Genomic DNA, 24,534 nt, shown 5'->3' with positions numbered 1-24,534 from the left:
TGGGCCTCCCGGCCGTCCTTCCGTCTCTTGTACGGCCGACAGCGCGCCCCGCCGCCCCGGCCCCGCCGCATTCTTCTGCCTTGTATGGGCCGAGCCGGGCCGGGAGGGGCGGGACGAGGGGTCCGGCACCGCCCCGACCCCAGCCCGAGCTTAGGGCCGCGCCGCCGGCCAGGAGCTCAGAGCAGCGACGTCGGCCCCGCAGCTGCCCCGCTCCGGCCCAGGTGAGAGTTCTGCGGGCGGCGGCGGGGCGAGAGGGAGCCGGGCGGCCCCGAAGGAGCGGGCGGGAGGGATGCGAGGCAACCCCGGGGGCAGCTCGGGAGAGGGCGGCGGGGCACAAGGGTACAACCGGGAGCACTGCCGCGCTGCTGCAGCCTGGGGGAGGGGGGGGGGAGACGCTGCAGGGGGAGCCCCGCGCCCCTCGCGGTAGAGGAGCGCCGCTCGGGTCCCCGTCCCGCACGAGTGTCCCTCGGGGAAGGCGAGGATCCGGCCCGAGCGCAGCTCTCGGCGGCTGCAGTGACCGCGGCCGGGACCCATCCGCTCTGTCACCGGGCGTTGTTCGTTCTTGCCCGGAGCGTCTGCTTTCCCCCGGGTCTTACTGACGGCCGGAGTCCAAACCCAGATGTATGCGTGATGCTCCAGAGATCTCCTGTGGGACCCGTGAGGAACTTATTCCAGGCAATAAACTGTTGGAAGGCAAAAAAGCTTTATTTAGCTCGTTTTCCTCAGAGGCGGGGGAATTCTTTTGCCCATTAAGACTTTAGGTCCCCATGGCTTCCTCCGCTCCACTCCCCGCATGCCTTTTTGGTACTAAATGTTACGAACGTGATAAAAGCCAGGGAGGTTCTTAGGCATGGAGAAAGCAGTGGCTGGGGCAGCATTCTTTGGAGCGGAACATCCTGAAGTGTCAACAACCGCTGCTGCTTACCAAAGATGGTCGGTTTCTTCAGTCACTTGAATTTTTTCCCTCGTCACTGGCAGGCTCTGCGCTGCTGTAGGAGGAGTTTGCCGTCGCCTCCCCCCAACGCACTGAGGCCGGATTCCCCCTGCAAGGTGAGCTCCTTCATGCCCTGGGAAGACGGCAGGGTGTGGGGCCATGCAGCCTTCCTGCCCCGCAAGGGCCGAGGGTGGTGTGGTTCCACATGCAGGCAGTGTCTGCGTGGTTGAACGTCTTGTGTGTGCAGCGAGGACAGGACTGAGCAGTGCTGCACCCTGGGGCTGGGGCATCCTGTTCTAGCAGCAGGGAAGAATGGGCAGCTCAGCTTCCAGCACACTCACCTTTCAGTAAAGGCTGTGTGTTCTGGCTTGCTGCTGCTTGAAACAGACTCTCAAAGGAGCCATTGTTTATCCCCACGGGTCTGTACTCCGGAGCAGTGCAGGCTGTTTGAATTGCCCTTCCCCTGCCCTACACAACCCAGAGCACCCAGAAGATGTGTGCCCTGTGTCTGAGTGCTGGGGTGTTGTGCAGATGATGTCCTTCCCTCCCACAAGCAGCCCTGCACGGTGGCAGAGCCGTGCAGCACTCCCTGCAGTTGCATACCCAGCCTTGAAGGAGCCACCCCTGGGACACCCTTAGCAGCACAGGAGTACCCAGCATCGTATTTGCACCACACTGAGCTGCATTGCAACTGGAAGGCTGAGGTCCCCGTGTCCCCTACATGTCAAGGCACCTACTTCATGCCAACCAGGCCCTCCAGGTGCCCCTGCAGTTGCTCACCCAGCAGCACCTCTCTTCTGGTTTATAATTTTTTTGTTGGGACAAAAGGCTTAAGTGATACACGAGATCTGGTGTGGGCAGGAGGGGCTGGGAAGGTTCTCGTGCCCTGGCAGCATGGGGATGCCCCTTCACCTTGTCTGCCCCCCCAGCAAGGACAGGAACTGCACTGGGGTGAAGCTGCTTGCTTTTTACCAATGAGGAAACATATGGTGGCTTATTTTACTGATAACGGCTCATCTTTGGTCTTTCTCTTTAAAACGACAGCTATTTTCTATAGTAACTTTTCAAGTCAGGCCCGTGGCTGTGTGGGGCTGCCTCTTTAGAGGGGAAGGTACGAGCCCTGTGATGCAGGAGGCAGGTGGCAGAAGGGCAAAGGTGAGCTGGTGGCTGCTTTCGTGGCAGCACTGAGCTCCGTGGCTCCACTGCTGGGGATGGGCAGGTTCTGGGCTAGTGCCGTCCTGGGGTGAGCCTTTCACTGGAGCAGGTCACATCACTGTGGCTTTTCCTCTTGCTGCAGAAAAGCTGGACGCACAGCCCTGCAGCATGCAGGGTGTTATGGCCCAGCACTGCCCAAACCGTTCTGGCATTGGGTTTTCTGAGCAGCCAGCATCTCACAGCCTGACCCTGAGGCTGCATGGTGGAGAGCTGCCATCGGGCCCTCCAGTAGGGTGTAGACTGCCCGGGTCAGTGGCACAGCTCTCCTCCTCCAGATAGAGGCGCCTTCCCTGAACCCACCCTCAGAGTCTCTTTCTGAGCCACAGGCAGCCCCAAGAAGCAGAAATGAAATGCTCAGGAGCTGAGCTGCTCCTTGGGACCAAACACCTTCCCAGGGAGTTGTTGTTTTTTTTTGATCAGTGGAAACAGTGGAATTGAACAGAAAACCACGCGCTGCCCAAATCACACTTAGTCCCGCAGCGAGAACCATCACAGGGGCCTCATGCCAAGCTGTGCTCGTGCTGGCTGGTCACAGCTGGGGCAGCATAAATATTTGGGTTGTATTAATGCATGTGATGAGAGCAAAACTCCTGCTTATTTCTTCTGCTAATAGCTCTGCTCGTTGCTCTCTGGTTGGGAGGCACAGTGCTGGCTGAGCCATGTTCTGCTGGCAGAGCTTTTATTGCTGAGTCTGCCCTGGCACAGCAGACTGGGGGGGGGGTCACTTGAGCAACCTCACAGAGACTGGTGCCCTCACTGCTGGGAGGGCCACAGGCAGGTGGGGTCAGGCAGGGGGTTCTTCTGGCACACAGCACAGTGCTGTTGTTGCTTTGCACTGCTTCATGCGGTGTGATGTGGCCCTCAGCTGCTCTGTGTCCCCTGCCAGAGCAGGCAGACCCCAGAGACGGCACTGCCACCAAGGCACTGGGTGCACCCTCTGCTCCTCTCCGCTGAGGAACTCATTCACAGTCTGTTAGCACTGCTCCCCCTCCTGCAGCAGGCAGGGACTCTCTGTCCCTGATGGGAAAGCTGAGGCATGGGGCTGCCTGCAAAGCAGTGGCCGTGGCAGAAGCGCAAGGACCCAGGGACAGTGCCATGGCAGTGGGTTGACCTCACCCAGGTTCTCTCTCAGGGCTGTGCTGAGTGGCAGCTGATGCCAGGAAGGTCCCTGTGTCAGGTCTGTCTCTGGTGGCAGCTTTGCTCAACTTCACTTTTCGGGATTTGACAGGGAGAGCTCTAACTAAGCATCCTCTTGCTGGGCAGTGTGGGTGGTGGCCAGTGCTGCAGGGCCCTCTGTAAGGATTGGGGTTGGGCCCCGGTGCCCACAGAGCGGGTGTATCAGACACTGACCCGGCCTGGCAGCGCCAGAGGGCACCAAACAATTGCTCGAAGGCTCTGAAGGGGTTTGGGTACCGTCTGCTCATCCCGAGCTGATCTGCTCACCCCTCTGCAAGGCTACGGCCATCCGCACTGCCGTCCCCACTGGGACACGGACTGCCCCGGCTGAGCCTGCTGGGGACCGTCCATCCGTCCATCCGGTGGCAGAGGTCTTGCTGTTGACCCCTCCCTGCCCCCCTGCCTGGCTCTTCTCGTCTCCTGCCACTCCTTACATGTACCAACTACGCGTTCCTGTGTGCCCGCCGTTCCCTGGTCGCTCCCCAGCACCCCCCGGCGGTGCCCTCGCTCCCCACCAGCCTCTGGGACTCTCCCGTGGCCACAGCCGGGTGCGGGCGGCTGGAGCGGGGTGGGGGGGGCGGGAGGCTTTGGCACGCGAGGAATGCGCCCGCAGCGATAACCCCGGGCACCAGCAGAGCCTCGGCCCTGTGAGGCGGGGGGCTGCTCCGGCACAAGGAAGGTGTGATCGCGTTCGCCCAGCGTGGGGGGGCTGCGTCAAAACCCGAGGTGGCACCTGGGAGGCACCCCTGGTGGTGCTGCTTTTGGGGCAGAGGGCGCAGCCTTGCAGCAAGTAGGTCTGGGGGCGGAGGGGGTGGGCGTGGGGACGGCCCTGCAACGAGCTGGGAAGGCAGGGCGCTCAGCAAAGCCCGGCTCTCCCCTGTCCCCACATCCTACCCAGTGACCACATTATGTCACTATGGCCGAACTCGGTGACTGCCGTGAAACCGATAGAGCTGGTGAGCAGCGTTTGTGCAGCAGCACAGGGAAGCTGTGTCCCTTGGCTCCCCGCTGACAGCCCTGCCCTGCCTGCAGGTACCACCCCAGCTGCCAACATGTCCAGCAAACGTGCCAAAGCCAAGACCACCAAGAAGCGCCCTCAGCGCGCCACCTCCAATGTCTTCGCTATGTTCGACCAGTCACAGATCCAGGAGTTCAAGGAAGCTTTCAACATGATTGACCAGAACCGTGACGGGTTCATCGACAAGGAGGATCTGCACGACATGCTGGCTTCCATGGGTGAGGAGACACTCCCCCGGTCCACCCACATCCCCCAGTCCCGTTTCCCCTCTCGCCTCTTTAGCCAGCTGCTCGTGGGCCACAGGGACAGAGATTGGTGAGGGGTTCTGGTCACCATGCAGCGAGCCCACTGTTGGTGTGGCATTGGGGCACAGCGTTCCTGCTTTGGGCCAGTTTGGTTCTGCAAAATCAGGAGAGACATCCTCTGGTGCACTGGTTGTCCTTGAAAGTGTGCTTGAGGAGGTGCCTGAGGTTCTGTTGCTCTTACAGCTGCATTCACCAATAAGCACAGGTCATGCCTCTGCTGGGGCTGGAGCAGCTCTGCACAAGCAGCAGCTTTGGGCTGGAGTGCTGCCACCCCAACATGTCACCAGGACAAAGCCCTTTCGTTGCTCACAGCCTGTGTGACAGGACAGACCTGTCCTGTGCCAGATCGCATGGCTGGGTCAGTGCAAGGAGGGGGCTCCCAACCCAGCACCTGCAGGCTCCTCCACAAGGGGTGGAGCAGGATGCAGCTTCTTGCTGGACACAGGGTCCCACATGGGAGATGGCTTCGAGCTGTGGGTGGGTGAGGTCTGTGTCTGTGCTGGCAGGGGGCTGCAACAGGTGGGTGCTGGTGGGACTGGTGACAGCACTGAGCCCACAGAGCAGGCTGGCTGCTTGGGGAAGATGTGCACTTCCCAGGCACTCTGGCTCAGCACTGCTTGGCACAGGGACTTCTGGGGATGAGATCGAGCCCATCTGTGCAGACATACTGCCCACCCAGAGCCTGCCCCTCCACTGCCCCTCTCTTGGCCCCATGCCATGCTGGGAGATCTGTCAATCATTGATCTGGTGGCTGGACCTGTTCTGAAGGTCTCACCTGGGAGAGGAAACACAAGAGGGCCATGCACTGAGTGCATCAGGGCTGTGCTTGGCAGAAGCCAACCTTAGTGCTCTACTGGGAGCCATGCTTGGGACACAGTGACATGGAGAGAGACTGAGCAGGAGCAGTGGGTGCTGTGGAAACCCATCTCTGTATTCAGGGCACATGAATGAAGGAGTCCCCAAACCCACCTCCTGTGGCAGTTGGTGCCTGGCAGGGGCATGGAGCACTGGAGGCTGTCAGGGTGCTGCCCTGCAGCCCTGGGGAAGAGCAGCTGCTGTAGGCGGTGAGCACCATCCCACTGGTGTGTCAGCAGCAGGGGTCCATCCCCAGGGCAGCCTAAGGTGGTTGTCATCAGCTCAGGCACTGTTTGGGCAGGTAATGCCTAAAATAAATGGCAGAATCTTTGGGGGTCTATCATAGCTGAGTTCTGCGGGCAGGATGGGCATGGGGCTGGGCTTGGGAATGGGACCCACACACTGCCTGTGTCCGACAGGAAAGAACCCCACTGATGAGTACTTGGAGGGCATGATGAGTGAGGCACCGGGGCCCATCAACTTCACCATGTTCCTCACCATGTTTGGGGAGAAGCTGAACGGCACTGACCCGGAGGACGTCATCCGCAATGCCTTCGCCTGCTTCGACGAGGAGGCCTCAGGTACACCTGGGGAGCACTGCGGCCGGCTCCGTTGCCGTGGGCAGGGCTGGGAGCAGGGCAGTGGGGGGTCCCCACTCACGGTGCTCTCACATGCTGATGCTGTCCCTGCCATCCCCACAGGGTTCATTCACGAGGACCATCTGCGTGAACTGCTGACCACCATGGGGGACAGGTTCACTGACGAGGAGGTGGACGAGATGTACCGGGAGGCGCCCATCGACAAGAAGGGCAACTTCAACTATGTGGAGTTCACCCGCATCCTGAAGCACGGAGCCAAGGACAAGGACGATTAGAGCCAAGAGCTGCGCCCCGCCTCCCGCACGTGCCACCCGCGCCCCTCCCCCTCACTGCCCAGCCCCACTGCAGGCTCCCCCTGGCCGGGACGGCACCCTGCTCCGTGCTGGTGCTGCCATCGCGTGCCCGCCTGCCCTCTCCCATTGCCCCGGGATCCCGGCCAGGCTCCCCCCCCACGCGCTGCTGCTCACCCCGCTCAGCAGGAGGGTCCGGACGGGGGCAGGCAGCCCGGGGAGTGCTGGCCGGGGGGGTTCCGGCTGGCTCAAAGCAGTGCAATCTCTCTCCCAGAGGACCTAACACAGAAAGAAGCTCTCCCCTTTCCTCCCACACTCCCTTCCTTTAGGAAAGAAAGAAAAGAACACTTTGTTTCCTCCTCTTTGGCTGTTTTATGGCTTTAGAGCCTGTGATCTAAGGGATTCAGAAAGCTGAAGCAGCCTATAAAGTCTGATGGGTGTGACACAACGGTGTGCTCTGTGCTCCCTCCCTGCCCGGTGCAGCCCTGGGCTTGGGGGTTTGGATTAGGGCTGCTCGTGTCCCAGCTCCCCCTTTCCTCGCTGCCCTGCTGCAGCTCCTCCCGAAAGCAATTAATTTGGTTTTGAAGCCAAATTATTCCCGACCCATCCGCAAAATCAGCTTAAACACCATTGACCGCCTTTGCTGATGAGAGCTGCACTTAAGGATGGGCAGAGGGGTGGGTGCGGGGAGACGTTTGGATGCGGCACGGCACGCGTGGTACGGGCTGCGGGTGCATGTTGCGGAGGATGGGCCCCCGCCGCTGTGGGGCTGCGGGCATTTAAGGAATTTAAGTCCCGCGCTCGCAGGGAGGTCTCAGCTCACTGCCAGCCTCTCCGTGTCAGCCCTTCCCAGCTCCTCGTGCTGCCCGTCCCCGGCTCCGGCTGCTCATCCCGCAGAGCTGCAGCGCGGGGGTCGCGCCATCCGGAGTTCCGCGGGGCTGCGGGAGCGCGACGTGCGGCTGCGAGCGCGGATGGGTGCGCGGGGCTGCGCGGCTGCAGGTGTGTGTCAAACCGCGCTGCACGAGGGGACGAGCGGCCGCTGGGAAGGAGGAGCTCAGCCGCTGTCGACATACAGAAAAGAAAGAAGAGGGGGCAGGGGGGGGGGGGCGGGGGGTAGAGAAACAAGAAACAATCACATGCTAGGAATTAGGAGGGGAAAAACGTGGATTAAGAGAGAGCAGTTGTCTGGCCATCGCCTCGGGCCCCAAATCGCCCACACCTCGAACGTAAAGCAGACCCGGCCGTGCTGGGAGAGTTCAGAGAAGGGCATCTGAGAGTTCGACAGCAAGGAATGGGATTTGCTACAGCAGCTTGATTTAAACTGGGAGAAAGAGGAGCTAAGGGCACACGTGCAGTGGGAGTGCCGGTTACACGGAGCAGAGCAGCAGCTCCTGGGACCGAATCGGATCCTTCGGGCTTTTCCCCTTCAACCGCACCGCCTCCAGAGCCGCCCGCAGCTGCCGGCCGGCTTTCCAGAAGCACCGCAGTGCGCCGGTGGTGGGGCCGGTCCGCTTCAGTGCGGCCAGCTGGGCTCCCAAAGGCATCTCATCCCCTTTGGGTAGAGCTGCTTGAGTATCAGCAAACCTGCGAACTATTTTCGTGTGCAGGTTCAGGGGTTTTACTCCTAAAAAGGCCCCAAACAACAACAACAACCAAACCGAAACAAACAAACGAATCTCCCGAAGCAGCTCTTTCAGAGATGTGCTGTTTCAGCCCCCCCAACCCAAAACTGGGCATAATGTCAGCACTGTTCGCTCGAGGCAGGGACACCGAGACAGGAATCCATCTTTCAGGGCCAACCTGAAGCAGCCGCTTTCTCCCCTTCTCGCTGGGCCGCACCGTCTCCAGCCTCCTCGCTCATCAGATAAGACTGTTATCATTCCTGAGGAGCGCAGCGGCTCTGCCGCTCAGTTGGTGTCCGCCAATCCCCTGACCGGGGCTCTGCTCAGATTCCGGCTCGCCAGCGGCCGCAGCCCGCGTCGCTCTCAGCTGTGCTTTCTGCCCGCAGCCGAGGCAGCGCCGGCACATGGCAGCCTCCCCATGGAGGTTTCTCCCAGGCCCCGACCTCTCCGCGCAGCGCTGCCGGCGGATCCACGCCCCCCGCTTCCCCTCCTCCCCCCGTGTTCCTCCCGCAGTTCCTGCTCAGGTGCGGACGCGGCCCGGGCAGGCAGCGCCCCGCTCCCCCCCAGGAGCCCCTTTCCATCTAGAAATACAACTCGCACAGGGAGCGGCTCCCGAGCGGAGCCGGCAGCCCCGCGGCCCCATCGGTTCGCTGCACCCCCTCCGGCACCGCCCGCCCGATTGTTTTCCAAACGGCCGAAGTTTAACGGCATTATCATGTCAATGAGTCCGGAGAGGCGGGGGGGGAGCGCTGCTCGGGCCGCGGGGTCGTTCCCGGCCGCCCCGGCCTCGGGGTGCGGGGGTTGGGTCCCTCCCGGAGCTCCCCGGGCCGTGGGCGGCCGCGGGGCGGTAGCGTTACGCCGAGCGATTCGGGGCTGCGGGTTCACGGGGGAGACGTGGCGGACTTCGCGGCAGCGAAACGGCCGCTCGGAGCGGTTCTCGTTCGGCCGCCGCGGAACGTCGAGAGCGGCTGTGAGCGGGGATCGCGGCGGGGCCGCCCCGCGGAGCCGCGTGCGGGAGCGGTGTGCGGGGATCGCGCGGCCGCGCCGGGCTCCGGGGAGCGGCCCCACCGCCACGCGTGACGCCGGCGGCGGTACGGAAACGGGCCGCGCGGTGCCGGTGGGAGGGGGGGGGGGGGGTCCCGCGCGTCCCCCGAGTTAGTTTCCCACTTCGCTCTCCCGCTCGGAACGCCCCCCCCGTTCCCTTCCTCCCCCCCCCACAACGGGAGCGCCGCGGCGCCGAATCCGATTTCCCACCCGCGTGAGTTAAAAGCGTCCGAACGCGGCGCGGACGGTGCCGGGGCGGCTTGAGGCCCGCGGAGCCGCCACCCCCGGAGCCGCCGCCCCCGGCCGCTCCCCTCCCGGGCTCCGCTCCCCGCCGCGCGCTCTCCCGCCCCGGGGCCCTCCGGACGGCTCCGCGGTGCCCGGGCCGTGGGAGGGGGGTGGGCGGCACCCCGGGGAGCGCCGCGGGGGGCCGGCGGTTGTCCCGCGAGGAGCCCCGCGCCGTCCGCGGGAGGGGGCGGCCCCGGCCCCGGCGGCCGCGGCGGTGACAGCCGGGGGCGGGCGGGCGGGCCGGGGGCGGGGGGCCCGGCCCAAGTTCCTGCCTCCTTGGGAACAAAGGGAACTCTGTCTCGGCATCTGTCACCGCCGCGGCCCGCAAACTTTTCGGGGCGCCTCGGCCCCCTCGCCGCCGGCGCCGCCGCTGCGGGAGGGCTCCTCCCGCGATCCCCGACCGCGGCCCGCGGCGCGGCGGCGGCGCGACCCCGGCGCTGCCCATGCGAGGGCCCAGGCGGCGGCGGCGGCGGCCCGGGGGTAAGAGCGCGGCCGGAGCGGCACAAAACATGGAGTCCCGCGCGGGCCGCACGCGGGGCGGTGCGGAGCGGTGCGGGGCGGTGCGGGGCGGCGCGGGGCGGCGCGGCGCTCGGCGGGGCAGTGCGGGGCGGGGCGGCACGGGCCCGCGGCGCGGCCTCGCTCCCTTTGTGCGGCCGGGCCGGGAGCCGCCCCCCCTCGGGCGGCGTGAAAAGTTTGTACGAGTGCCGGGCCGGAGCGCTCGGTGCGTTTTGTTGGCGCTTGGCGCTGTTTGTCTCTCCGGGCTGCAGTCGGGGCAGCTCGTTGTTTGTTGTTCGGGGCAGCTCGTTGTTCGGGGCGTGTTTGGTCGGTTTTTACTTCTTTTTGCGGAGGGGGGCGGGGGAGTCGGAGGGGGGGAGTGGAGTTCGGGTCTCCGTCGGCTCTCCGCGCGGTTTCGGGTTTCCGTCCCTCTTTCCGAGCTCCAGCAGCGGGGCGGGTCCCCCCGCCCGCTTTGTGCCCTCCGGGGCCCGGTACCTGTTGCGGGCGGCGCCGCTCCCGGCCCCTCCCGGCGCGTTCCCCGCTGACAGCGGCCGGGCTCCGCAGCCCGCCTAACGATGCCGCCGGGGCCGCGGCCCGGACCCCCCCCGCGCTCTCGTCCTCCGTCGGCCGCGGGGAGCCGAGCCCGGCCCGGCCCGGCCGGAGCTCCGCGGGCCGCGTGCGCTCGGGCGGTCGGAGCCCCGTCCGTGCCGGTGCTCGCTCCGACGCGCGTGGTGCCGTTACACCCTCCAGGCTCGAAGCAGGACCGCGCCGCGGGCGGCCCCGCCATGTCGGACAGCGACCTCGGGGAGGACGACGGCGCCGCGGCTCTGGACCCGTCGCAGTCGAACAAAAGGAAGAGAAGGGGCAACCTGCCCAAGGAGTCCGTGCGGATCCTGCGGGAGTGGCTGTACGAGCACCGCTTCAACGCGTACCCCTCGGAGCAGGAGAAGCTCAGTCTCTCGGGGCAGACCAGCCTCTCCGTGCTGCAGGTACGGGTGCGGCCCCAGCCCGGGGGGGGGGCACGGCGCCGCGGGGCAGCCCCTCCCTGGGAGCTCCCGGAGCGGGGGCTGACGGTGCGCTCGACGAGGCCGTGCAAAGTGGTGCCTCTCTGTCACTTCGGTGCCCGTGGGTGCTTCGGGCTTCCGTGCGTTCCCAGGATAGCCCTGCACCCCCCCCGGGTTGGGGGCACTCATCCCAGGAGGACGCCGTGCCCTGCCGTGCCGTGCTGGGGGCTGTGGCAGCGCTGGGAGCTCACTGCCCTGCACTGCAGCAGTGGGGCGGCTCGGCACAGCGCTCCTCTCCCCCTCTCCTCACGCTGCTGCTGGCCCAGGCACAGCTGCGTGGGCCGGGCACTGCCCGCTTTCTGTCTCCTGAGCCGACAAGGCAGACTTTATTTTCTCTTTCCCTTATCGGTTTGAACACCAGTGGAGCAGCAGGTCTGTGTCCAGCAGCCTTGGGGGAGTCCAGGGCTGGGGCTGGCCGTGGGTTTGGGGCCAACTCAGCCTGGTCCTGTCCCTGGGGCCCCGGGCTTGCCCGGCCAGGAGTTCTCGGGAGGTGCTGGCAGGGCTTTGGAGGGTTCCTTTCCCTGAAGCCCCGGGGGGGGCTGGCCCAGTGTAGTCTCTGGGTTTCCCCTCTGAGGTGACCCAGGGGCATGGCTGCAGCCAGGCTGGGCTATGGAGTGTTCTCCCAGGAGTTGGGGCAGTGGGGCCAAGCTGGGTGCTGCACTCCCAGCGCCTGGTTGCACGCACAGCAGCCCCAGCTCTGCAGAGCGATGGCAGCTGTGTGGCCCCACATCCTCTGTTGGGGTCACTGAGCTCCTGGCGAGGTCCTGCAGCCACCGGTCTCCTGCTCTTGGAGTGTCCTCCCCAGGAGCGAGGAGGTGCTGCTCTTGTGGGAGTGCTGTTTAAAAGAGAAATAAAACAAAACTCAGCCCAGTGGCATGAAAACTGAGGAGCTGAGGCCTGCACAGCCCCGAGCAGCTGAGTGCTGGAGTGTGGCTGCAGCAGCCCTGGGGCCGTGTGCCCGTCTGTGGCCAGGTTGTGTGCTGGGCTGTGTGCCACGTGCAGGGCTGCTGCCTGCTGGCGGCGGTGCCGTGGGGCTACGGGAGCACGTCGGGGGCTGCTTATGGCCTGTGGGAGGAGAGAGCTTGTGAGGGAAGAAGGGGTGAGACTTGTGGATTGGAGGGTGTTAAATGCCAGATATTGTCTGAAAGACAACAGAAGGACAACTGAGATCTTGCTGTGATCGAAGCTGTGGTAAGTTCTCTTTCCCCAAGGAAATAATTTACAGAGCTGTTGATTTGGGAAAGATTCATCATTTGTTGGCCAGATTTATTCTCTTCTAATTGTTTTCTAGGAAATAGGCTTTTTTTTTTTTTTTTTTTTTAAATGCAGCTTTTTATATGAAGACCCTGAAACAATGCATGGCAGAAACCAAACACACGGCTGCTTACTTCCAAAAGGGCTTCCCGAGGTGCAGCTGAGGAGCCCTACTCTGTTGCCATGCAGATGTTGGGAAGTGCCTTCAAAACTCAGCCGCAGCCTCACGGGCGGGCAGCAGGCATAGAATCCAGGCAGGCACAGAATGCAGCTGCCGTGCTGCTGAATTCCCTGCTGCCCACACGGGGCTGAGGCTGCAGCTCTGTGGGTCGGGGTGTTGGTACCGGCGATGCTGAGGACGATGCTCTGCCTGCCTGTGCGCCACAATGCTCCGCAGGGCTGGGCTGCACTGCACACAGTGCCAGGATGGAGGTGCTGGGGGGAAGGGGCTGCTCAGGCCGGCAGCATGGGGCAGGAAGCAGCCGGTGCTGGGGTTTCCGCGTGCAGCTCCTACCAGGATGGCTTTGCTCCTCCAAGGGAGGTGTGGGGTGGGAGATCCCCGCGGTAGCTGAGGGGGGCACGGAACCTCTCGCTGACGGCGCTGTGCCCCTCTCTCCTCCCAGATCTGCAACTGGTTTATCAACGCTCGGCGGCGGCTGCTCCCTGACATGCTGCGCAAGGATGGCAAGGACCCCAACCAGTTCACCATCTCTCGCCGAGGGGGCAAAGCCAGCGACGTGACCCTGCCGCGGGGGGCCGCCGCTGGCTCCGGAGTGCTGGTGGTTCCTCCGGTGACGGCGGGGGCTGCCAAGGTGCTGCCAATATCCATGTGCCCGCAGGTACTGTGCCATCCCACCCAGGCGCTGGGTGGCAACCTGACGGTGCTGGGTGCCCGCAGCCCCGAGCGAGAGAAGCAGCCCGGCCTGCAGCGAGCGGAGCCAGACCCCCACCCCAAAGCTCCACCAGGTGCTGGCAGCACCATGGCCCTGCTGGCACGTGCCGAGGCAGCCAGCCCCACCAGCGGACTCTTCAACACGCCACCCCCCACGCCCCCCGAGCTCTTCGGTGACGACTTCAGCAGTTTCCAGCTGCTGGTGGAGGTGGCGCTGCAGAAGGCGGCCGAGCTGGAATCGCAGCGGCAGGGTGGGCAGCTGCCCCTCTTGCCTCAGACTGAGTCGCCGGGCGCCTCCATTGCCAAATAGCCCCCTGTCTGGGTCCTGCGGGGTGCCCCTCCCCAGGGGTGCCCAACCTCCAGCCTTCTGCCACCCACGGGGCCCCTTTTCTCTGGCCTTGGGAGCCTGTGACCACCTGCACCCCCACACAGCTCATCTCAGAAGCAGACCTGTGCGTCCCTGTACCTCTGCTGGCCATTGGGGTGAGGAGAGGGGAGGAAGGGCTGTCCCACCCCATCCTGGGGAGATGCCTGCCGCCACGGAGCTCCTGCTGGGGATGGGACCCTGGGCAGGAGGGACCAGACCTCTGCAGCTGAGACCTCTCCTTGCCGTGACCGATGGTTGCCGCGTGAAGCCACAGAACTCCCTTGGAAAACCTGCTGACTTCTTTTTCTCGTTCCTAGAAACAAGGGTCCAGCCAACACCACTTCTTCAGAGAGAGGAAGAGAATCTAGAGTTCATTAAGTTCGTCTCCATTTTAAGGATTGTGGATCTTTTTCCTCCCAGATGTCTCCGATCCTTTTTATACCTTTCTCCAGTTGCAGAGGGCCGTAGCGGAGCCCCGTGCTGGCCAGGAGCCACGTCCTGCCTGGAGAAGGGCAGGGGACGGGCCAACTGGAAACTTGAAGCCCGTGGCAAACGCGGGACCTTCCTCTTCTGCCTGAGTGTGCGACAGATGCTGCCAGTAGAAATCTCGATGGTGCTGTTTAGTGGTTGTTGTTTTTATTACTTTTGTCGCTGTTGAAACTTTTTCCCTTTCATTGTGATTTATGTTGTGGGGTTTTTGTTTTGTTGCTGTTGTTGTTGTTTTTTTTAATTTTAAATTTCTTCAACAAATGTTTCCACGATTTCCCCGCGTTTCTCTCACGTTCCTGCTGAAGATGTGCACGCTGTCCTGGAGCAGAGCATGCTGCACAGCCTGAGCAGCACCGACTGCAGGCTGCTGCGGGGGGCAGACGCAAAGCCGACTGTGAAATGTTTGTATCCAAGGTTTTTGTTCTTCATTAGTTTTGTTCTCAAATAACATTGGGAAATAAGTGTGCCGGGCAGGCCGTGGCGTTCCTCTGCAGGTGCGCTGCTCACAGCCTGCACACTGCTGTCCCTGGAAAGCAGCCGGACGCCGGTGAGATGCTTCGGGGGGGAGGCGAGTCCTGCTGCTCCCCACTGCCTCCCCAGCCCTCCAGCAGCACAGTGTGTGCTGGTGACATCCAGCAACGGCTGGTGCCTGGGGGAGCCCTGGCATGGCAGAGCTTGCTGGCGCTGGGGCTGTTTTGGGTCATGGGCAGCTCCTCCTGGGCATTGCTTTCTGTGCTGCAGTGAGAGCCTGGGCACTGCAGCGGTCCTGGGACTGAGCTATTGCTGTTTCACTGTAAATTGAAGTTAAATAATGATACGTACACACCTATGTTATCTATCCTGAAAAACGCTAATTGTAGGTTATTAGCTTGATGTTAAGTTGCATGACTAGAGATAATGTCTACAGGACCTGCTGCTCTGCAGCTAATGGAGCCTGGGGAGAGCACTGACTCGGGGGGCTGTTTTTTCCCCTCTTTTCTTATTTAGAGGAAAGCGACAGGGGAGGAAGGAGAGCTTCCAAGAGCTGAGAGGCTGGGGATGGTTTGCCAGCAGCGCACTGCATCGGCAGAGTGCCCTTCTGCAATGGGGGACCAATCGTAAGTGGTCCCCAGCCAGGCCGGGGCACCAGCGCAGTGCTGTGGGGCTGATGCTCACCATGCAGTTACAAGCATCGCCCTGCTCAGCTCCCCAGGCTTTGGTTCTGTCCAGCTTTTGCCCTGTCCCTCCTTTTTGGGGAAAGCCCTGAACTTAAGGACTGCCTTTCTTATTTGTAGGTAGCCCTTCTCCCCAGTGCTGTTCCCCTTGGCAGGGAGAGGCTTTTCCCTCACCTCCCCTTATTTTTGCCTCAGTCAAACCAAAGTGGGGACGAGCAGTGCTGCTGCACTGGGGGCAGGAGTGCTGCAGCTGTGCCCGTGAGATGGATCGATATTGATGAAATGGTATTGCTGCCCTGGGGGTGGACCAGAAAGAATCTGGGGGTTTGGGGGGAGAGGGGTGGGATTTCTGGAATTAAAGTTTGGAGCAAAACAACTACTGTAAATACATTTTTGTTTGTTCTTCTGTTGTCAAATAAAAGGTTTTGTTTTGTTTCTTTTTTTAAATACGAGATCTGAGTCAGGCTGTGTTATATCTCTCTTGTTCCTCCTTCACCTCATTACCCAACACGCCGACGCACTGCAACGCCAGCCCCCAGCTCCTGACACTCAGCCAAAGCAGCTTAAGAAGTTTAAGGACCACTGCTGGGTGAGGGGAAAAAGGGGCCTGTGCCTGCCACCAGCCTGTACCTACCCTGGTCTGGTGGCCATTACCCACTTGCTGCTACAGTGCTGGGTCATGATGTGTGCAAGCAGAAAGCTCCCTCCTCCACCTGGCCTGCATCAGAAAAGTTGGACAGCAACACTGTTAGACCTTTATTGAAGGGAAAAAATGATAAAAAGTCCATGTCTTGACCCTGCCTGATGTCACCTGAGTGACATGTGGAGCTGACCACAGAGCAGCAACCACAGCCTCGCTCGTCCACGTGCAGCTGCGACAGACCCAAAGGTAGCAGCAGCACCAGCACTGTAAGTGCTGCCCTGGGCACTGTGGCAGAGTTGGGTGCTGAGCAGGACTTCCCAGCCTGGGGCAGATGCTGGCAGTGCGCACAGTGGTACTCTGTCTACTGCTGGCTTTGAATGTGCACACCCGACACTGCAGTGCTGTTGGTTCCTGCTGCCCTATCCTATGCCCCAGGCCCTAGTCCCCCTGCAGAGTCTCAATCCTGCAGCTCCAGGGATGCCCTTTAGCTACTCTGGGGAAAGGAACAGCAACAATTGACCCCACCTTGTGCTTTCTGCTGCTGATTTCTGTTCTTGGTGATGGGTGCCAGCTAAAGTACCTGGGTGGCAGGGAGGCAGTGAAGGACTGAGCACACAGCCAGGGTCACCTGCCCAGCATAAGGAAGACTGCACAGCAGTGAGGTCTCTGACAGCCTAAAGCACAGCTGGTGCCCTCCCACCCAGCTCTGCCTGCCCCTCCAGCAGCCCCAAGAGGCACCTTGCGCTCCCTGAGCCCCAGGTGGGGCTCTGAGCACCCTGCACAGCTTGGACATGCTTTGGGCAGAGCCTCACGGACCTGCATTCAGCCCTGCAGGGATGGGGTCAGCAGACTTCAGCAGAGCTCAGGCTGCTCAACACCTTCCCGATAAGGAGATGATGGGAAGTCGCAAGAGGCTGGGCACTGGGGCAGCAGGGCTGCTACCTGCCCGTAAGCACAGCCACAGGGCTTGGCTCTGTTCCACTGCTGCCCGTCACCTGCTTCTCTGAGAGAAGGGCGAGAAGCCATGAAAGCGAGCAGCAGAGACGGCAGCAGCCCTCAGCTCTGTCCTGCAAGGCAAGAAGTGCAGATTTGTGCTCCTTGGGGGAGTCCTGCCTCCTGATCCCAGACATGCTCAAAACAGCCCCGTTAATGTGATGCTTTCACACCACACGTGACACCCCCACCGCCCTGAAGAGATCCACGTGGTGATGAACCCGGGCCACACGCCCACGTGACCGCAGCCCCCATCGCTGGGGCAGAGCGAGGCGGCGCCCATCTTACACATCCTCCTCCACAGCAGCGCAACCTCCGATGGGGTGAAGTTACGGGCGGTGTCACCATGTCGGCAGAGCGGCGACCTGCCCCGCCGGCGCCAGGGGAATCCCGCAGCCATCCCTGCGCACAGACGGTATGAACAGGAAACCGGCAGCGCTGCGGTGCTGCGGGAACTGCCGGCCGGGCGGCGCTCCGACACACGGACAGCGCCGAGCGAAAGGAAGGCAGCGCCGGCAGCACCAGAGCGGCGGCTGCGGGAGGAGGCCGAGGCCCCGGCCCGCTTCCACCCGCGGCTGACGCTCCCGGCCCGCAGCACCCCGCTCCCCAGTCGCGCGGCCCGGAGAAGCGCCGACACGGCGCCGTCCGCAGAGCTCGGAGCCGCCCGACCGGAGGGAGCTGCCGCCCCGGGCCGGGCCTGCGCGGGGAGCAGCACAGACAGGCCGTCCCACCCTCCGCTGACGGCGGAAGTCCCGCCTTTCCCAGCGGCCTCGGCGGCAACTTTTACAGAACGTTCCTCCCCGTTTTCCTTCACGCTGCCCGTTGTGATTGGCTGGCGGGACCCGTGACCCCCATCGGATTACCCGGAAGCATACGGAGCACAGGAAACCCTCCCCCTCGTCAATGGGGGCGGCCATTTTGTCTTGACCGCCATTTTATGGCGGGAGCAGCCATTTTGTTAAACGTCACACTGCTCTGTGATTGGCCGGCGGCCGTTTCTTCACACCCCACACCCACGTGTTCTGAGGCAGCGCTGCGATTGGCCGCATTCTTCCTTCGCCCCCAGAAGCGCTCAGACTCGGAGATGGGTTCGTTGACAGACGGAGCGTACAGGTAAAGAAATAGTTGTACAAAGGCTTGTACAGACGTGTATAAATGTTTTATTTATATGTATTTGTATATATATGTTTATAGCTTTACATATATATGCATTCATCGAGCTGCAGAAGTTAAATGCAGAGCCCTCAGGGACCTGGATGAGGGCAGTGCAAAGGGAGCAGCTGATGTGCCTCCAGGTGAGCCCAGGGCAGTGGCTACAGCTGCCAGTATCACACAGCTGGCATTACCACACAGCTACCAGTATCACACAGCTGCCATTACCACACAGCTACCAGGATCACACAGCTACCAGGATCACACAGCTGCCATTACCACACAGCTACCAGTATCACACAGCTGGCATTACCACACAGCTGCCGGTACCACACAGCTGCTATTACCACACAGCTGCCGGTACCACACACCCGGCCCACCACGTGCCTCCCAGCAGTGTGTTGAGGCACAGCTCCAGGCCCGCTCCTCTGTGGGGCAGGACGCAGCTGACTGTGCCCAGGAAGGCAGAGCCTGCAGGCCCAGGGCATGCATACCCACTGAGGGGCAGAGGAAGAAGGGCTGTCCCCACACAGTGTTCTCAGCACGGTGCTGGTGCATCTCCCATCCCTTCAGGCCAGAGCCTCCCCCTGCAGCAGCCTCAGCTCTCTTGAGAAGCATTATATGTACATATATACAAACGTCCCTTCCCCTCGTCTTCCCAGTTTCAGTGCTAGAGATCTCTAAAAATGCAGAAGCTTCTCAGCCTACCCCAGAAACCCAATGGTGTAATTACCAGGTGAGTCTCTACACGTGAAGTTGAATTTAAGTAACTTTGCAGCCAAACTGCAACGGAAATATAATTCCGCTGTGTGAGTGAAGGCATCTCCAAGAGCACACGCATGCAGCACACTGGTCGGTACAGAACGTTAACTCAGACATCGTTTAAGATTTCACTTTTATTTATTTTTTTTTGCCTTCTGGATCACCAACACCCTCACTGAAACTTCTTTGGGATTCCACTCCCACCCCCATGAAAGTAGCAGACCATCTCCCAACTCATTCAAGCAAGTGAACAACAGCAACAAAAAAAAAAAAAATCCCCAGCAAGATCACTCGGAATGGGACCAAATGCTTATTTTGAGGGGGTGGCAAAGAATTGGGTGGTGACAGCTCTGGCTTCAAGAAGCCAAACCGAAAAGGAGGCCTACAAAGGGGAAAATAGGCTAAAAAATACTTAGCAATCCTTTCTCTACCCAAAGAGCAGGGAGATAAGGAAAAAATAGTCATCTGATTACACACAGGGTATATATTTTTACACACACTTTTACACACATCTAGATATAGTACATGTAAAAATATATGCTATACATATGCCCATCCTCACGAAGGTGCTTTTAATACACCATCTGCACTGTGTGTATGGGCACGTATACGTGTGTAGGAATTAAATGTACAGGTACTAAGTGTATATGTGCATATGTACACATACATACAGGCAGGCAGCCTACCTTTAGCCACCCCTGCCTTCCACTTTGTACAAAAGCCCAGTCCTCCCACCCTGAAACACCAGCACACACACCCAGCCCTCCCCTGCCCCAGCCCACTTTGAATCAGGTCCCTCAGTGGTTAGCAGCTTCTTTCTAGCAAGCAACTCAGGGGATGTAATTTTGGGTGTGTGTGTGTGCGTGGGGCGGGGGCAGAGAAATAAAACTCAAAGTGAAGCGTGTGTGGATCATGTCCGTAGTTGCTCTGTGGTCCTTCAGCTCCCCTCCTGTCCCTGGGGTAGGGCACTGCCAGCCAAGCACCATCCCTGCCCCCTTTGCCAGCTTATTGCACGTTTGCTTTCAGGCTGCATTTCAGCAACTCTGCATTACATTCCACAGATCCTGTCATCCTCTCACTTCATTAAAACAGGAATACGAACGCAAGGCCCTGATCCCTGCCCACCCATCCTCCCCCCACCCCCTATCCCCATCAAAAGGGGAACAAAAAAGAAAACCGAGGAAGGCTGCTTGCTAGCAGAGTGCAACAGTAGTACACACTGAATAGGTGTTCTCTTCAGGAGCTCTGTGGAAGAGAGGTTATTTCTAACACAGTAAAGAAAGCCATGCAGAGGGAGGAGAAAGGGAGCAGAAGGGGGAAGAAAATAAAGGATGAGGAAGAAGAACAGAACTAAGGAGGAAGAAGAACACAGCATGGCAAGTGCTCAAGGCTTCATGTTTTGTTGTCCTCTTCTTGTAAACAAGCTAATAATTCTCATTAGTTAGAACAAGTAAAAAGATTGAAGTTCCAAGTTGAGGGGCTGGAGGTTCCAGGAGTCTGTTCAGTCCATTCAGCAACACCACAGCCAGTGAGAAAACGAGGGGGATTTTTTTTTTCTTTTTACGTTTAAAATCTTCATTACTTAAAGCTGAGAGAAAAAGTCAACTCAGGAGCCCTTTGCAAGGATGGCTCATTGTCTCTAGACTGAATAAATCACACTAGTTTAGAGAGAACCTTTTTTTGTTTTGTTGTTCCTTTTTAATGACTTATAAAACCCACACGGTTCCTTCCTCTGCCCCTTTACTCAAAGGCGTGTCTGTGCCTCGGGGACGTAGATCTCGATGCTGTCTGCACTCTCCGTGGCTGAGTTCTGCCGGACAGAAGCAGCGCGCTTGGCTGCCATGAGACGCTTGCGAGCTTCCTGGCGCTGCTTGTCTGAATCAGAGGCTTTGTCCCGGTTCAGTTGGGATTTGGACTTTGCTGGCTTCTTTGGCACTGGAGGGGGTGGTTTCTTCTCTTCCTTTAGGGAGACAGTAAGGAAAAACCCAAACATAAAATAAAAATGCACATACAGAAGTTTGCTCCCTGCTATGGCAGGGATGCTCAGGGCCTGAAGAGCTAAGAAACAAGGTTGTGAGTGACAGGTGCAGGAGGTAGGGACAGTTCCCAAGCAAGACACTCATAAAATAAGCTCTCTACTTCTTAAATAAAAAACCAAACCATTCTGCATTTCATGGTACAGACTGGGTTTTTTTCCTGACTGCAGCTGTGGCCCAGCTGTACGTCAGAGCACAGAAAACAACACAGACTGAACATCATTGAAACTGCAAAATCCTAGTTTGCTGCACTGCCCATAGCCATAGCATTCTTTCTTCCCCTCATATGTGGGGTCAGGCATGGTGGCCCTGAGATGTAGCCTTCCCTGAGTTTCCAAAAGGCTCCAGCAGATGCTTTTTATACCACCCAGACACCATTACTTATGCAGTGCTTATAACACTAGAGGCCTCTGCATCACTGCTTTGAACGTACACCACTTGTTTCTCCCCGTCTTCCTCTTGTAAAAATTGCTTCCGCTATTACTCAAGAGGCTGTGAAAGCATGCACGGGGAGGGAGGCTGATTGACAAAGCAATCTCATTAGTACAAGTGTCAGAACTATTATCACAGGCAGCTGGATTATATGGAGGGATTACACTGCAGAAATAGAAGGCAGCGAACATCCTAGGGATCTTCCGTTTGCAGAGAGGAGTAGATGTCATACCTGAAACGCCTGAAGTGCTCTCACCACTCTGAATTGCCCCACACTCACCTTTCTCTCCGGTGTCTCTGCCAATTGCCAGCTATTAGCTTTCAGGTGGTAGAGCTCATCAAATTTCATGCTGATGTCTTCAATGGACAACTGCAGGAGATCCCAAAACCCAGCTAGGTCCTGGGCTGTGGGTCTGGGATTGGCATTAGGGTTCTACAAGGGAAAGCATAAAAATACATCAGAAAGAATATGCCTCCTTGAGAAGCAGAGCTGCCTGCACAGCTTACGTTTGTTCCTTTCAAATCACTGAAGCTTCAGAAACCCTCAAGAAACTTCAGTCCTGTCTGGGCAGAGGTATGAGGCCATCATTTACAGCCAGAAGTTCTTTTGTAGCAATCAGGAAGAAAAGATCCTGATGGCATTTCTAATATAGGAGACCCAAAAAGAATCCTAAAAGGCGCTCTGCAGCAGAAGGCAACAACACCTTTCTCCTCATGGCACGCCTGGTTAAATCCACTCCCACAGCAGTAACCTCTAACCGAAGGCCTCTGGGCATGCAGTTCAGAACTACAACACTGTTTTAGAAGTACATAGATCATAACTGAAGGGAACCGAATAGCAGAACTTGTGCAGCACGATGCAAACCACAGCATGCAAGCTTTCCAGCTGTCAGCCAGTGTTTTCCCAAGCAAAACTACTTTGCTACGTATCCCTGCAAAACAATCTGAAAGCATCAGTTCAGGTTAGGGGATGACCTGCTGGAAGGCTGTGGAGAAGGAGCTGGGTGCCTCAGTTCACAAAAGACAAGGATCTCCTAGATGGAGTCCAGCAGAGGGCCATGGAGATCTCCAGGGCCTGAAGCATCTCTGTATGATGTATGAGGAAAGGCTGAGAGTGCTGGGGCTGTTCAGCCTGGGGAAGAGATGACTGAGGCGGGGGTGGGGGATCTTATCACTGTTTACAAGTATCTGAAGTGAGGAACTCAAATGGGAACTCAACTGCTCTTCCTGTGGTGTGCAGTGACAGGATAAGGGGCAACAGGTGAGAACAGGAGCACAAAAAGTTCCATCTGAACACGAGGAGGAATTTCTCTACAGTGAGGGTGCCCGAGCCCTGGCACAAACTGTGCAGAGGGGAGGTGGAGTCTCCCTTGGGGACATATCCAAACCCACCTGGACACTTTCTTGCATGACCTGCTCTAAAAGTGGGGTGAGACCGGGGATCTCCAGAGGTGCCTTCTAACCCCTTTGATTCTGTGATTCCTTAGACTTCTAGGTTCATAGAATCGTAGAAGGGCTTGGACTGGCAGGGATCCTACAGCCCACAGCCCCATCCCTGCCGTGGGCTGGCTGTCCTACCTCAGCTCAGGCTGCTCAGGGCCCAGCCATGGCCTCGGGCACCTCCAGGGATGGAGCACCCACACAGTGCTGGTCAGCAGTGCCAGCACCTCATCACCCCCACCTTCTGAAAAAACTGCAAGGAGCTGAAGTACATCTACCCCCATTAAAAACAGAACTTCCCTAATTCTCAGGCATCTGAGCTGTCAACATAGACCTGCACTGTCCCAGGAAAGCACAGGATTAAATCTAAGCAACTCAGCACAATGTGTCAAAGGAAAATTTCAGCACAATGTTCCTGAAAGCCTGGCAGCTGGTGTTGCTGTTGCTCTTCTCTCAGCCATGTTCAAAGATCAGCAAGGAACATCCAGCACTTCACCTCCTTCTTTCTGAGCTTCTCTAAGCTTCTTGCAAGTAAAGGGGAACACATCTTAAGAATTCTGCAAAACCCAAAAGCTTGAGGGGGAAAGAGACAACCTCCAAATCCTAGATTCCCACCCATCCTTAAGTGAGCTCAGCAAGGGCAAACCTTTGGTGTTAATTTGAAGAGATCGGATTTAAGCCACGTTTTGTGATTAACCAGAGACAACTGTGCTGGGACAGTTCTACCATCCGCGTTATCCACATGCACAGTAAGCATCTTTAGAGAACAACGTGCTTTTCAAACACTCCCCCCCAACTTGGCAAAAATCTGTGTTTCACCTCAAAAAACCCTTTAGAATCAACAAAGAAGTGGTTTCCAGGACACACAGCAGAATGGCTACATGGCATATCAGACCTATGAGAGACTCTGTAGGCACCCTTTAGTGTGACCTAATGGCAGTTGTGCCACACGAGTACAAAAAGGAACTGCAAATATTCATCCCTGAGAAGAGCACAGCTGAGAACTGCCTGTTCAGCCACCCACTGCTCACCTGCTATTTGAAAACAGCAGGAATCCATCAGGGCACAGTGGTCAGGTTGTAGGCTACAGCTGTTCTGGCTTTGCTCTGTACCACTATCAGGTGTTATAGTGTAAATAGTATTCCTGTTGTGCTGTTGAAACAGCTGTACTTCCCTCCCAGAAAGAAGTGGGAATAAAACCAGACTCACCAAGTTTTGTTCACAGAGACCATGGAATTGCTGGAACTTCTGTGACATGAGTAGCTGTGCACTGCCCACCGCACTCAGGACTTTTCCTAGGACTATTTGGGGTGAGAGAGAAAAGAAAGGACTCAGTTGAACAGATCAGAAATGCAGCAACAAACTCAGGCATTCCTGAAGCAAGAAACGATCATAAGCAGTTACACAGACCTCTTAAGAACCAACTACACTCAGGCAACAAAGCTACACTGAAACTACAGTCTGTGGTTGTCTTCGCCTTCCATTATTGCTCCTTCTATCTAGAGCAGGTCAGAAGCAGGACAACAGACCAAGATCATGGCAGAAGAGATTTCAGGAAGTACCTTATGGCTGAAGATTACTCAAGCACCAGCCAGAGAAGTTCATTAACCGGCACCTGCTCACAGATCATCACCCGCTCTTCTGCCCGTGGACAAAGCAGAAGTGGCAAAGGACAGAACAGTATCCAATCTCCATTTACCAGAATGGGTTAAAATACTGTCAGGCAAGTGTTTTTAATCACAGTGCTTTTAAAATCCGGGGCTTTATGCTGCTCTTAGTGGGCTTCCAAGGAGCCTCTGAGTATAGCAACATTCTTCTGGTTGATAATGGAAAAGAACTAAATAAGGCTTTTCCCTTGCAAAGGCAGGGATGAGACTCAGGGTGCACACAAATACATCACGAGCACAGATGGAATGATCTGCTTTGTTTTCCCCAGCCTGCTGCAGCTCTCCCAAATCAGTTCTGAATGTTTACAGATTTGTGCTTGACTGGACAGACATAAGCAGGGCTTTCTTTAT

General features: G+C 58.6%; 3 protein-coding genes across 21 annotated transcripts in view; 2 read left to right on the top strand and 1 right to left on the bottom strand.

Moving 5' to 3' along the window:
* The first annotated feature begins 89 nt into the window (after positions 1 to 89).
* On the top strand, positions 90 to 6,836 carry MYL9 (myosin light chain 9). The gene is made up of 5 exons (XM_072350357.1): positions 90 to 221; positions 979 to 1,050; positions 4,358 to 4,561; positions 5,923 to 6,084; positions 6,205 to 6,836. The coding sequence occupies exons 3-5, from the start codon at positions 4,378 to 4,380 to the stop codon at positions 6,375 to 6,377; spliced, it is 519 nt and encodes a 172-aa protein (XP_072206458.1). The 5' UTR covers positions 90 to 221; positions 979 to 1,050; positions 4,358 to 4,377; the 3' UTR covers positions 6,378 to 6,836.
* Positions 6,837 to 8,908: 2,072 nt separating this feature from the next.
* Positions 8,909 to 15,510, top strand: TGIF2 (TGFB induced factor homeobox 2). 4 transcript variants are annotated; one of them, XM_072350173.1, is made up of 3 exons: positions 8,909 to 8,984; positions 10,589 to 10,827; positions 12,780 to 15,510. In XM_072350173.1, the coding sequence occupies exons 2-3, from the start codon at positions 10,624 to 10,626 to the stop codon at positions 13,356 to 13,358; spliced, it is 783 nt and encodes a 260-aa protein (XP_072206274.1). In that variant the 5' UTR covers positions 8,909 to 8,984; positions 10,589 to 10,623; the 3' UTR covers positions 13,359 to 15,510. The 4 variants fall into 4 exon arrangements, with proteins under 4 accessions (XP_072206274.1, XP_072206271.1, XP_072206272.1 ...); XM_072350170.1 differs by lacking the exon at positions 8,909 to 8,984 and adding an exon at positions 9,639 to 9,823; XM_072350171.1 differs by lacking the exon at positions 8,909 to 8,984 and adding an exon at positions 9,970 to 10,064.
* A 4,474-nt stretch (positions 15,511 to 19,984) lies between these two features.
* The window catches only part of DLGAP4 (DLG associated protein 4), a 150,652-nt gene continuing 146,102 nt past the window's right edge, over positions 19,985 to 24,534 (bottom strand). For 15 of the 16 annotated variants that reach the window (XM_072350502.1, XM_072350501.1, XM_072350508.1 and 12 more), the window contains 3 exons: positions 23,726 to 23,817; positions 21,357 to 21,509; positions 19,985 to 20,568 (listed from right to left, as the gene is read on the bottom strand). In XM_072350502.1, the coding sequence (XP_072206603.1) occupies positions 20,353 to 20,568; positions 21,357 to 21,509; positions 23,726 to 23,817 (461 nt within the window). In that variant the 3' untranslated portion in view covers positions 19,985 to 20,352. Of the gene's footprint in view, positions 20,581 to 21,356; positions 21,510 to 23,725; positions 23,818 to 24,534 lie in introns of all 16 variants that reach the window. The other variant, XM_072350513.1, reaches the window with a different exon arrangement.

The sequence above is a fragment of the Excalfactoria chinensis genome, chromosome 15, assembly GCF_039878825.1.
Source record: "Excalfactoria chinensis isolate bCotChi1 chromosome 15, bCotChi1.hap2, whole genome shotgun sequence".
Lineage (NCBI taxonomy): Eukaryota > Metazoa > Chordata > Aves > Galliformes > Phasianidae > Excalfactoria > Excalfactoria chinensis.
The sequence above is the reverse complement of the archived record's forward strand: the minus strand, read 5'-3'. Positions and strand labels throughout refer to the sequence as shown.

Coding starts and splice junctions, on each gene's coding strand:
- TGIF2 (XM_072350170.1), top strand. CDS start 9,787: ATGCGAGGGCCCAGGCGGCGGCGGCGGCGGCCCGGGG. Junction 9,824..10,588: donor GCGGCGGCGGCGGCCCGGGG/GTAAGAGCGCGG, acceptor TACACCCTCCAG/GCTCGAAGCAGGACCGCGCC. Junction 10,828..12,779: donor CCAGCCTCTCCGTGCTGCAG/GTACGGGTGCGG, acceptor CTCTCCTCCCAG/ATCTGCAACTGGTTTATCAA.
- MYL9 (XM_072350357.1), top strand. CDS start 4,378: ATGTCCAGCAAACGTGCCAAAGCCAAGACCACCAAGAAGCGCCCTCAG. Junction 4,562..5,922: donor CGACATGCTGGCTTCCATGG/GTGAGGAGACAC, acceptor TGTGTCCGACAG/GAAAGAACCCCACTGATGAG. Junction 6,085..6,204: donor CTTCGACGAGGAGGCCTCAG/GTACACCTGGGG, acceptor CCATCCCCACAG/GGTTCATTCACGAGGACCAT.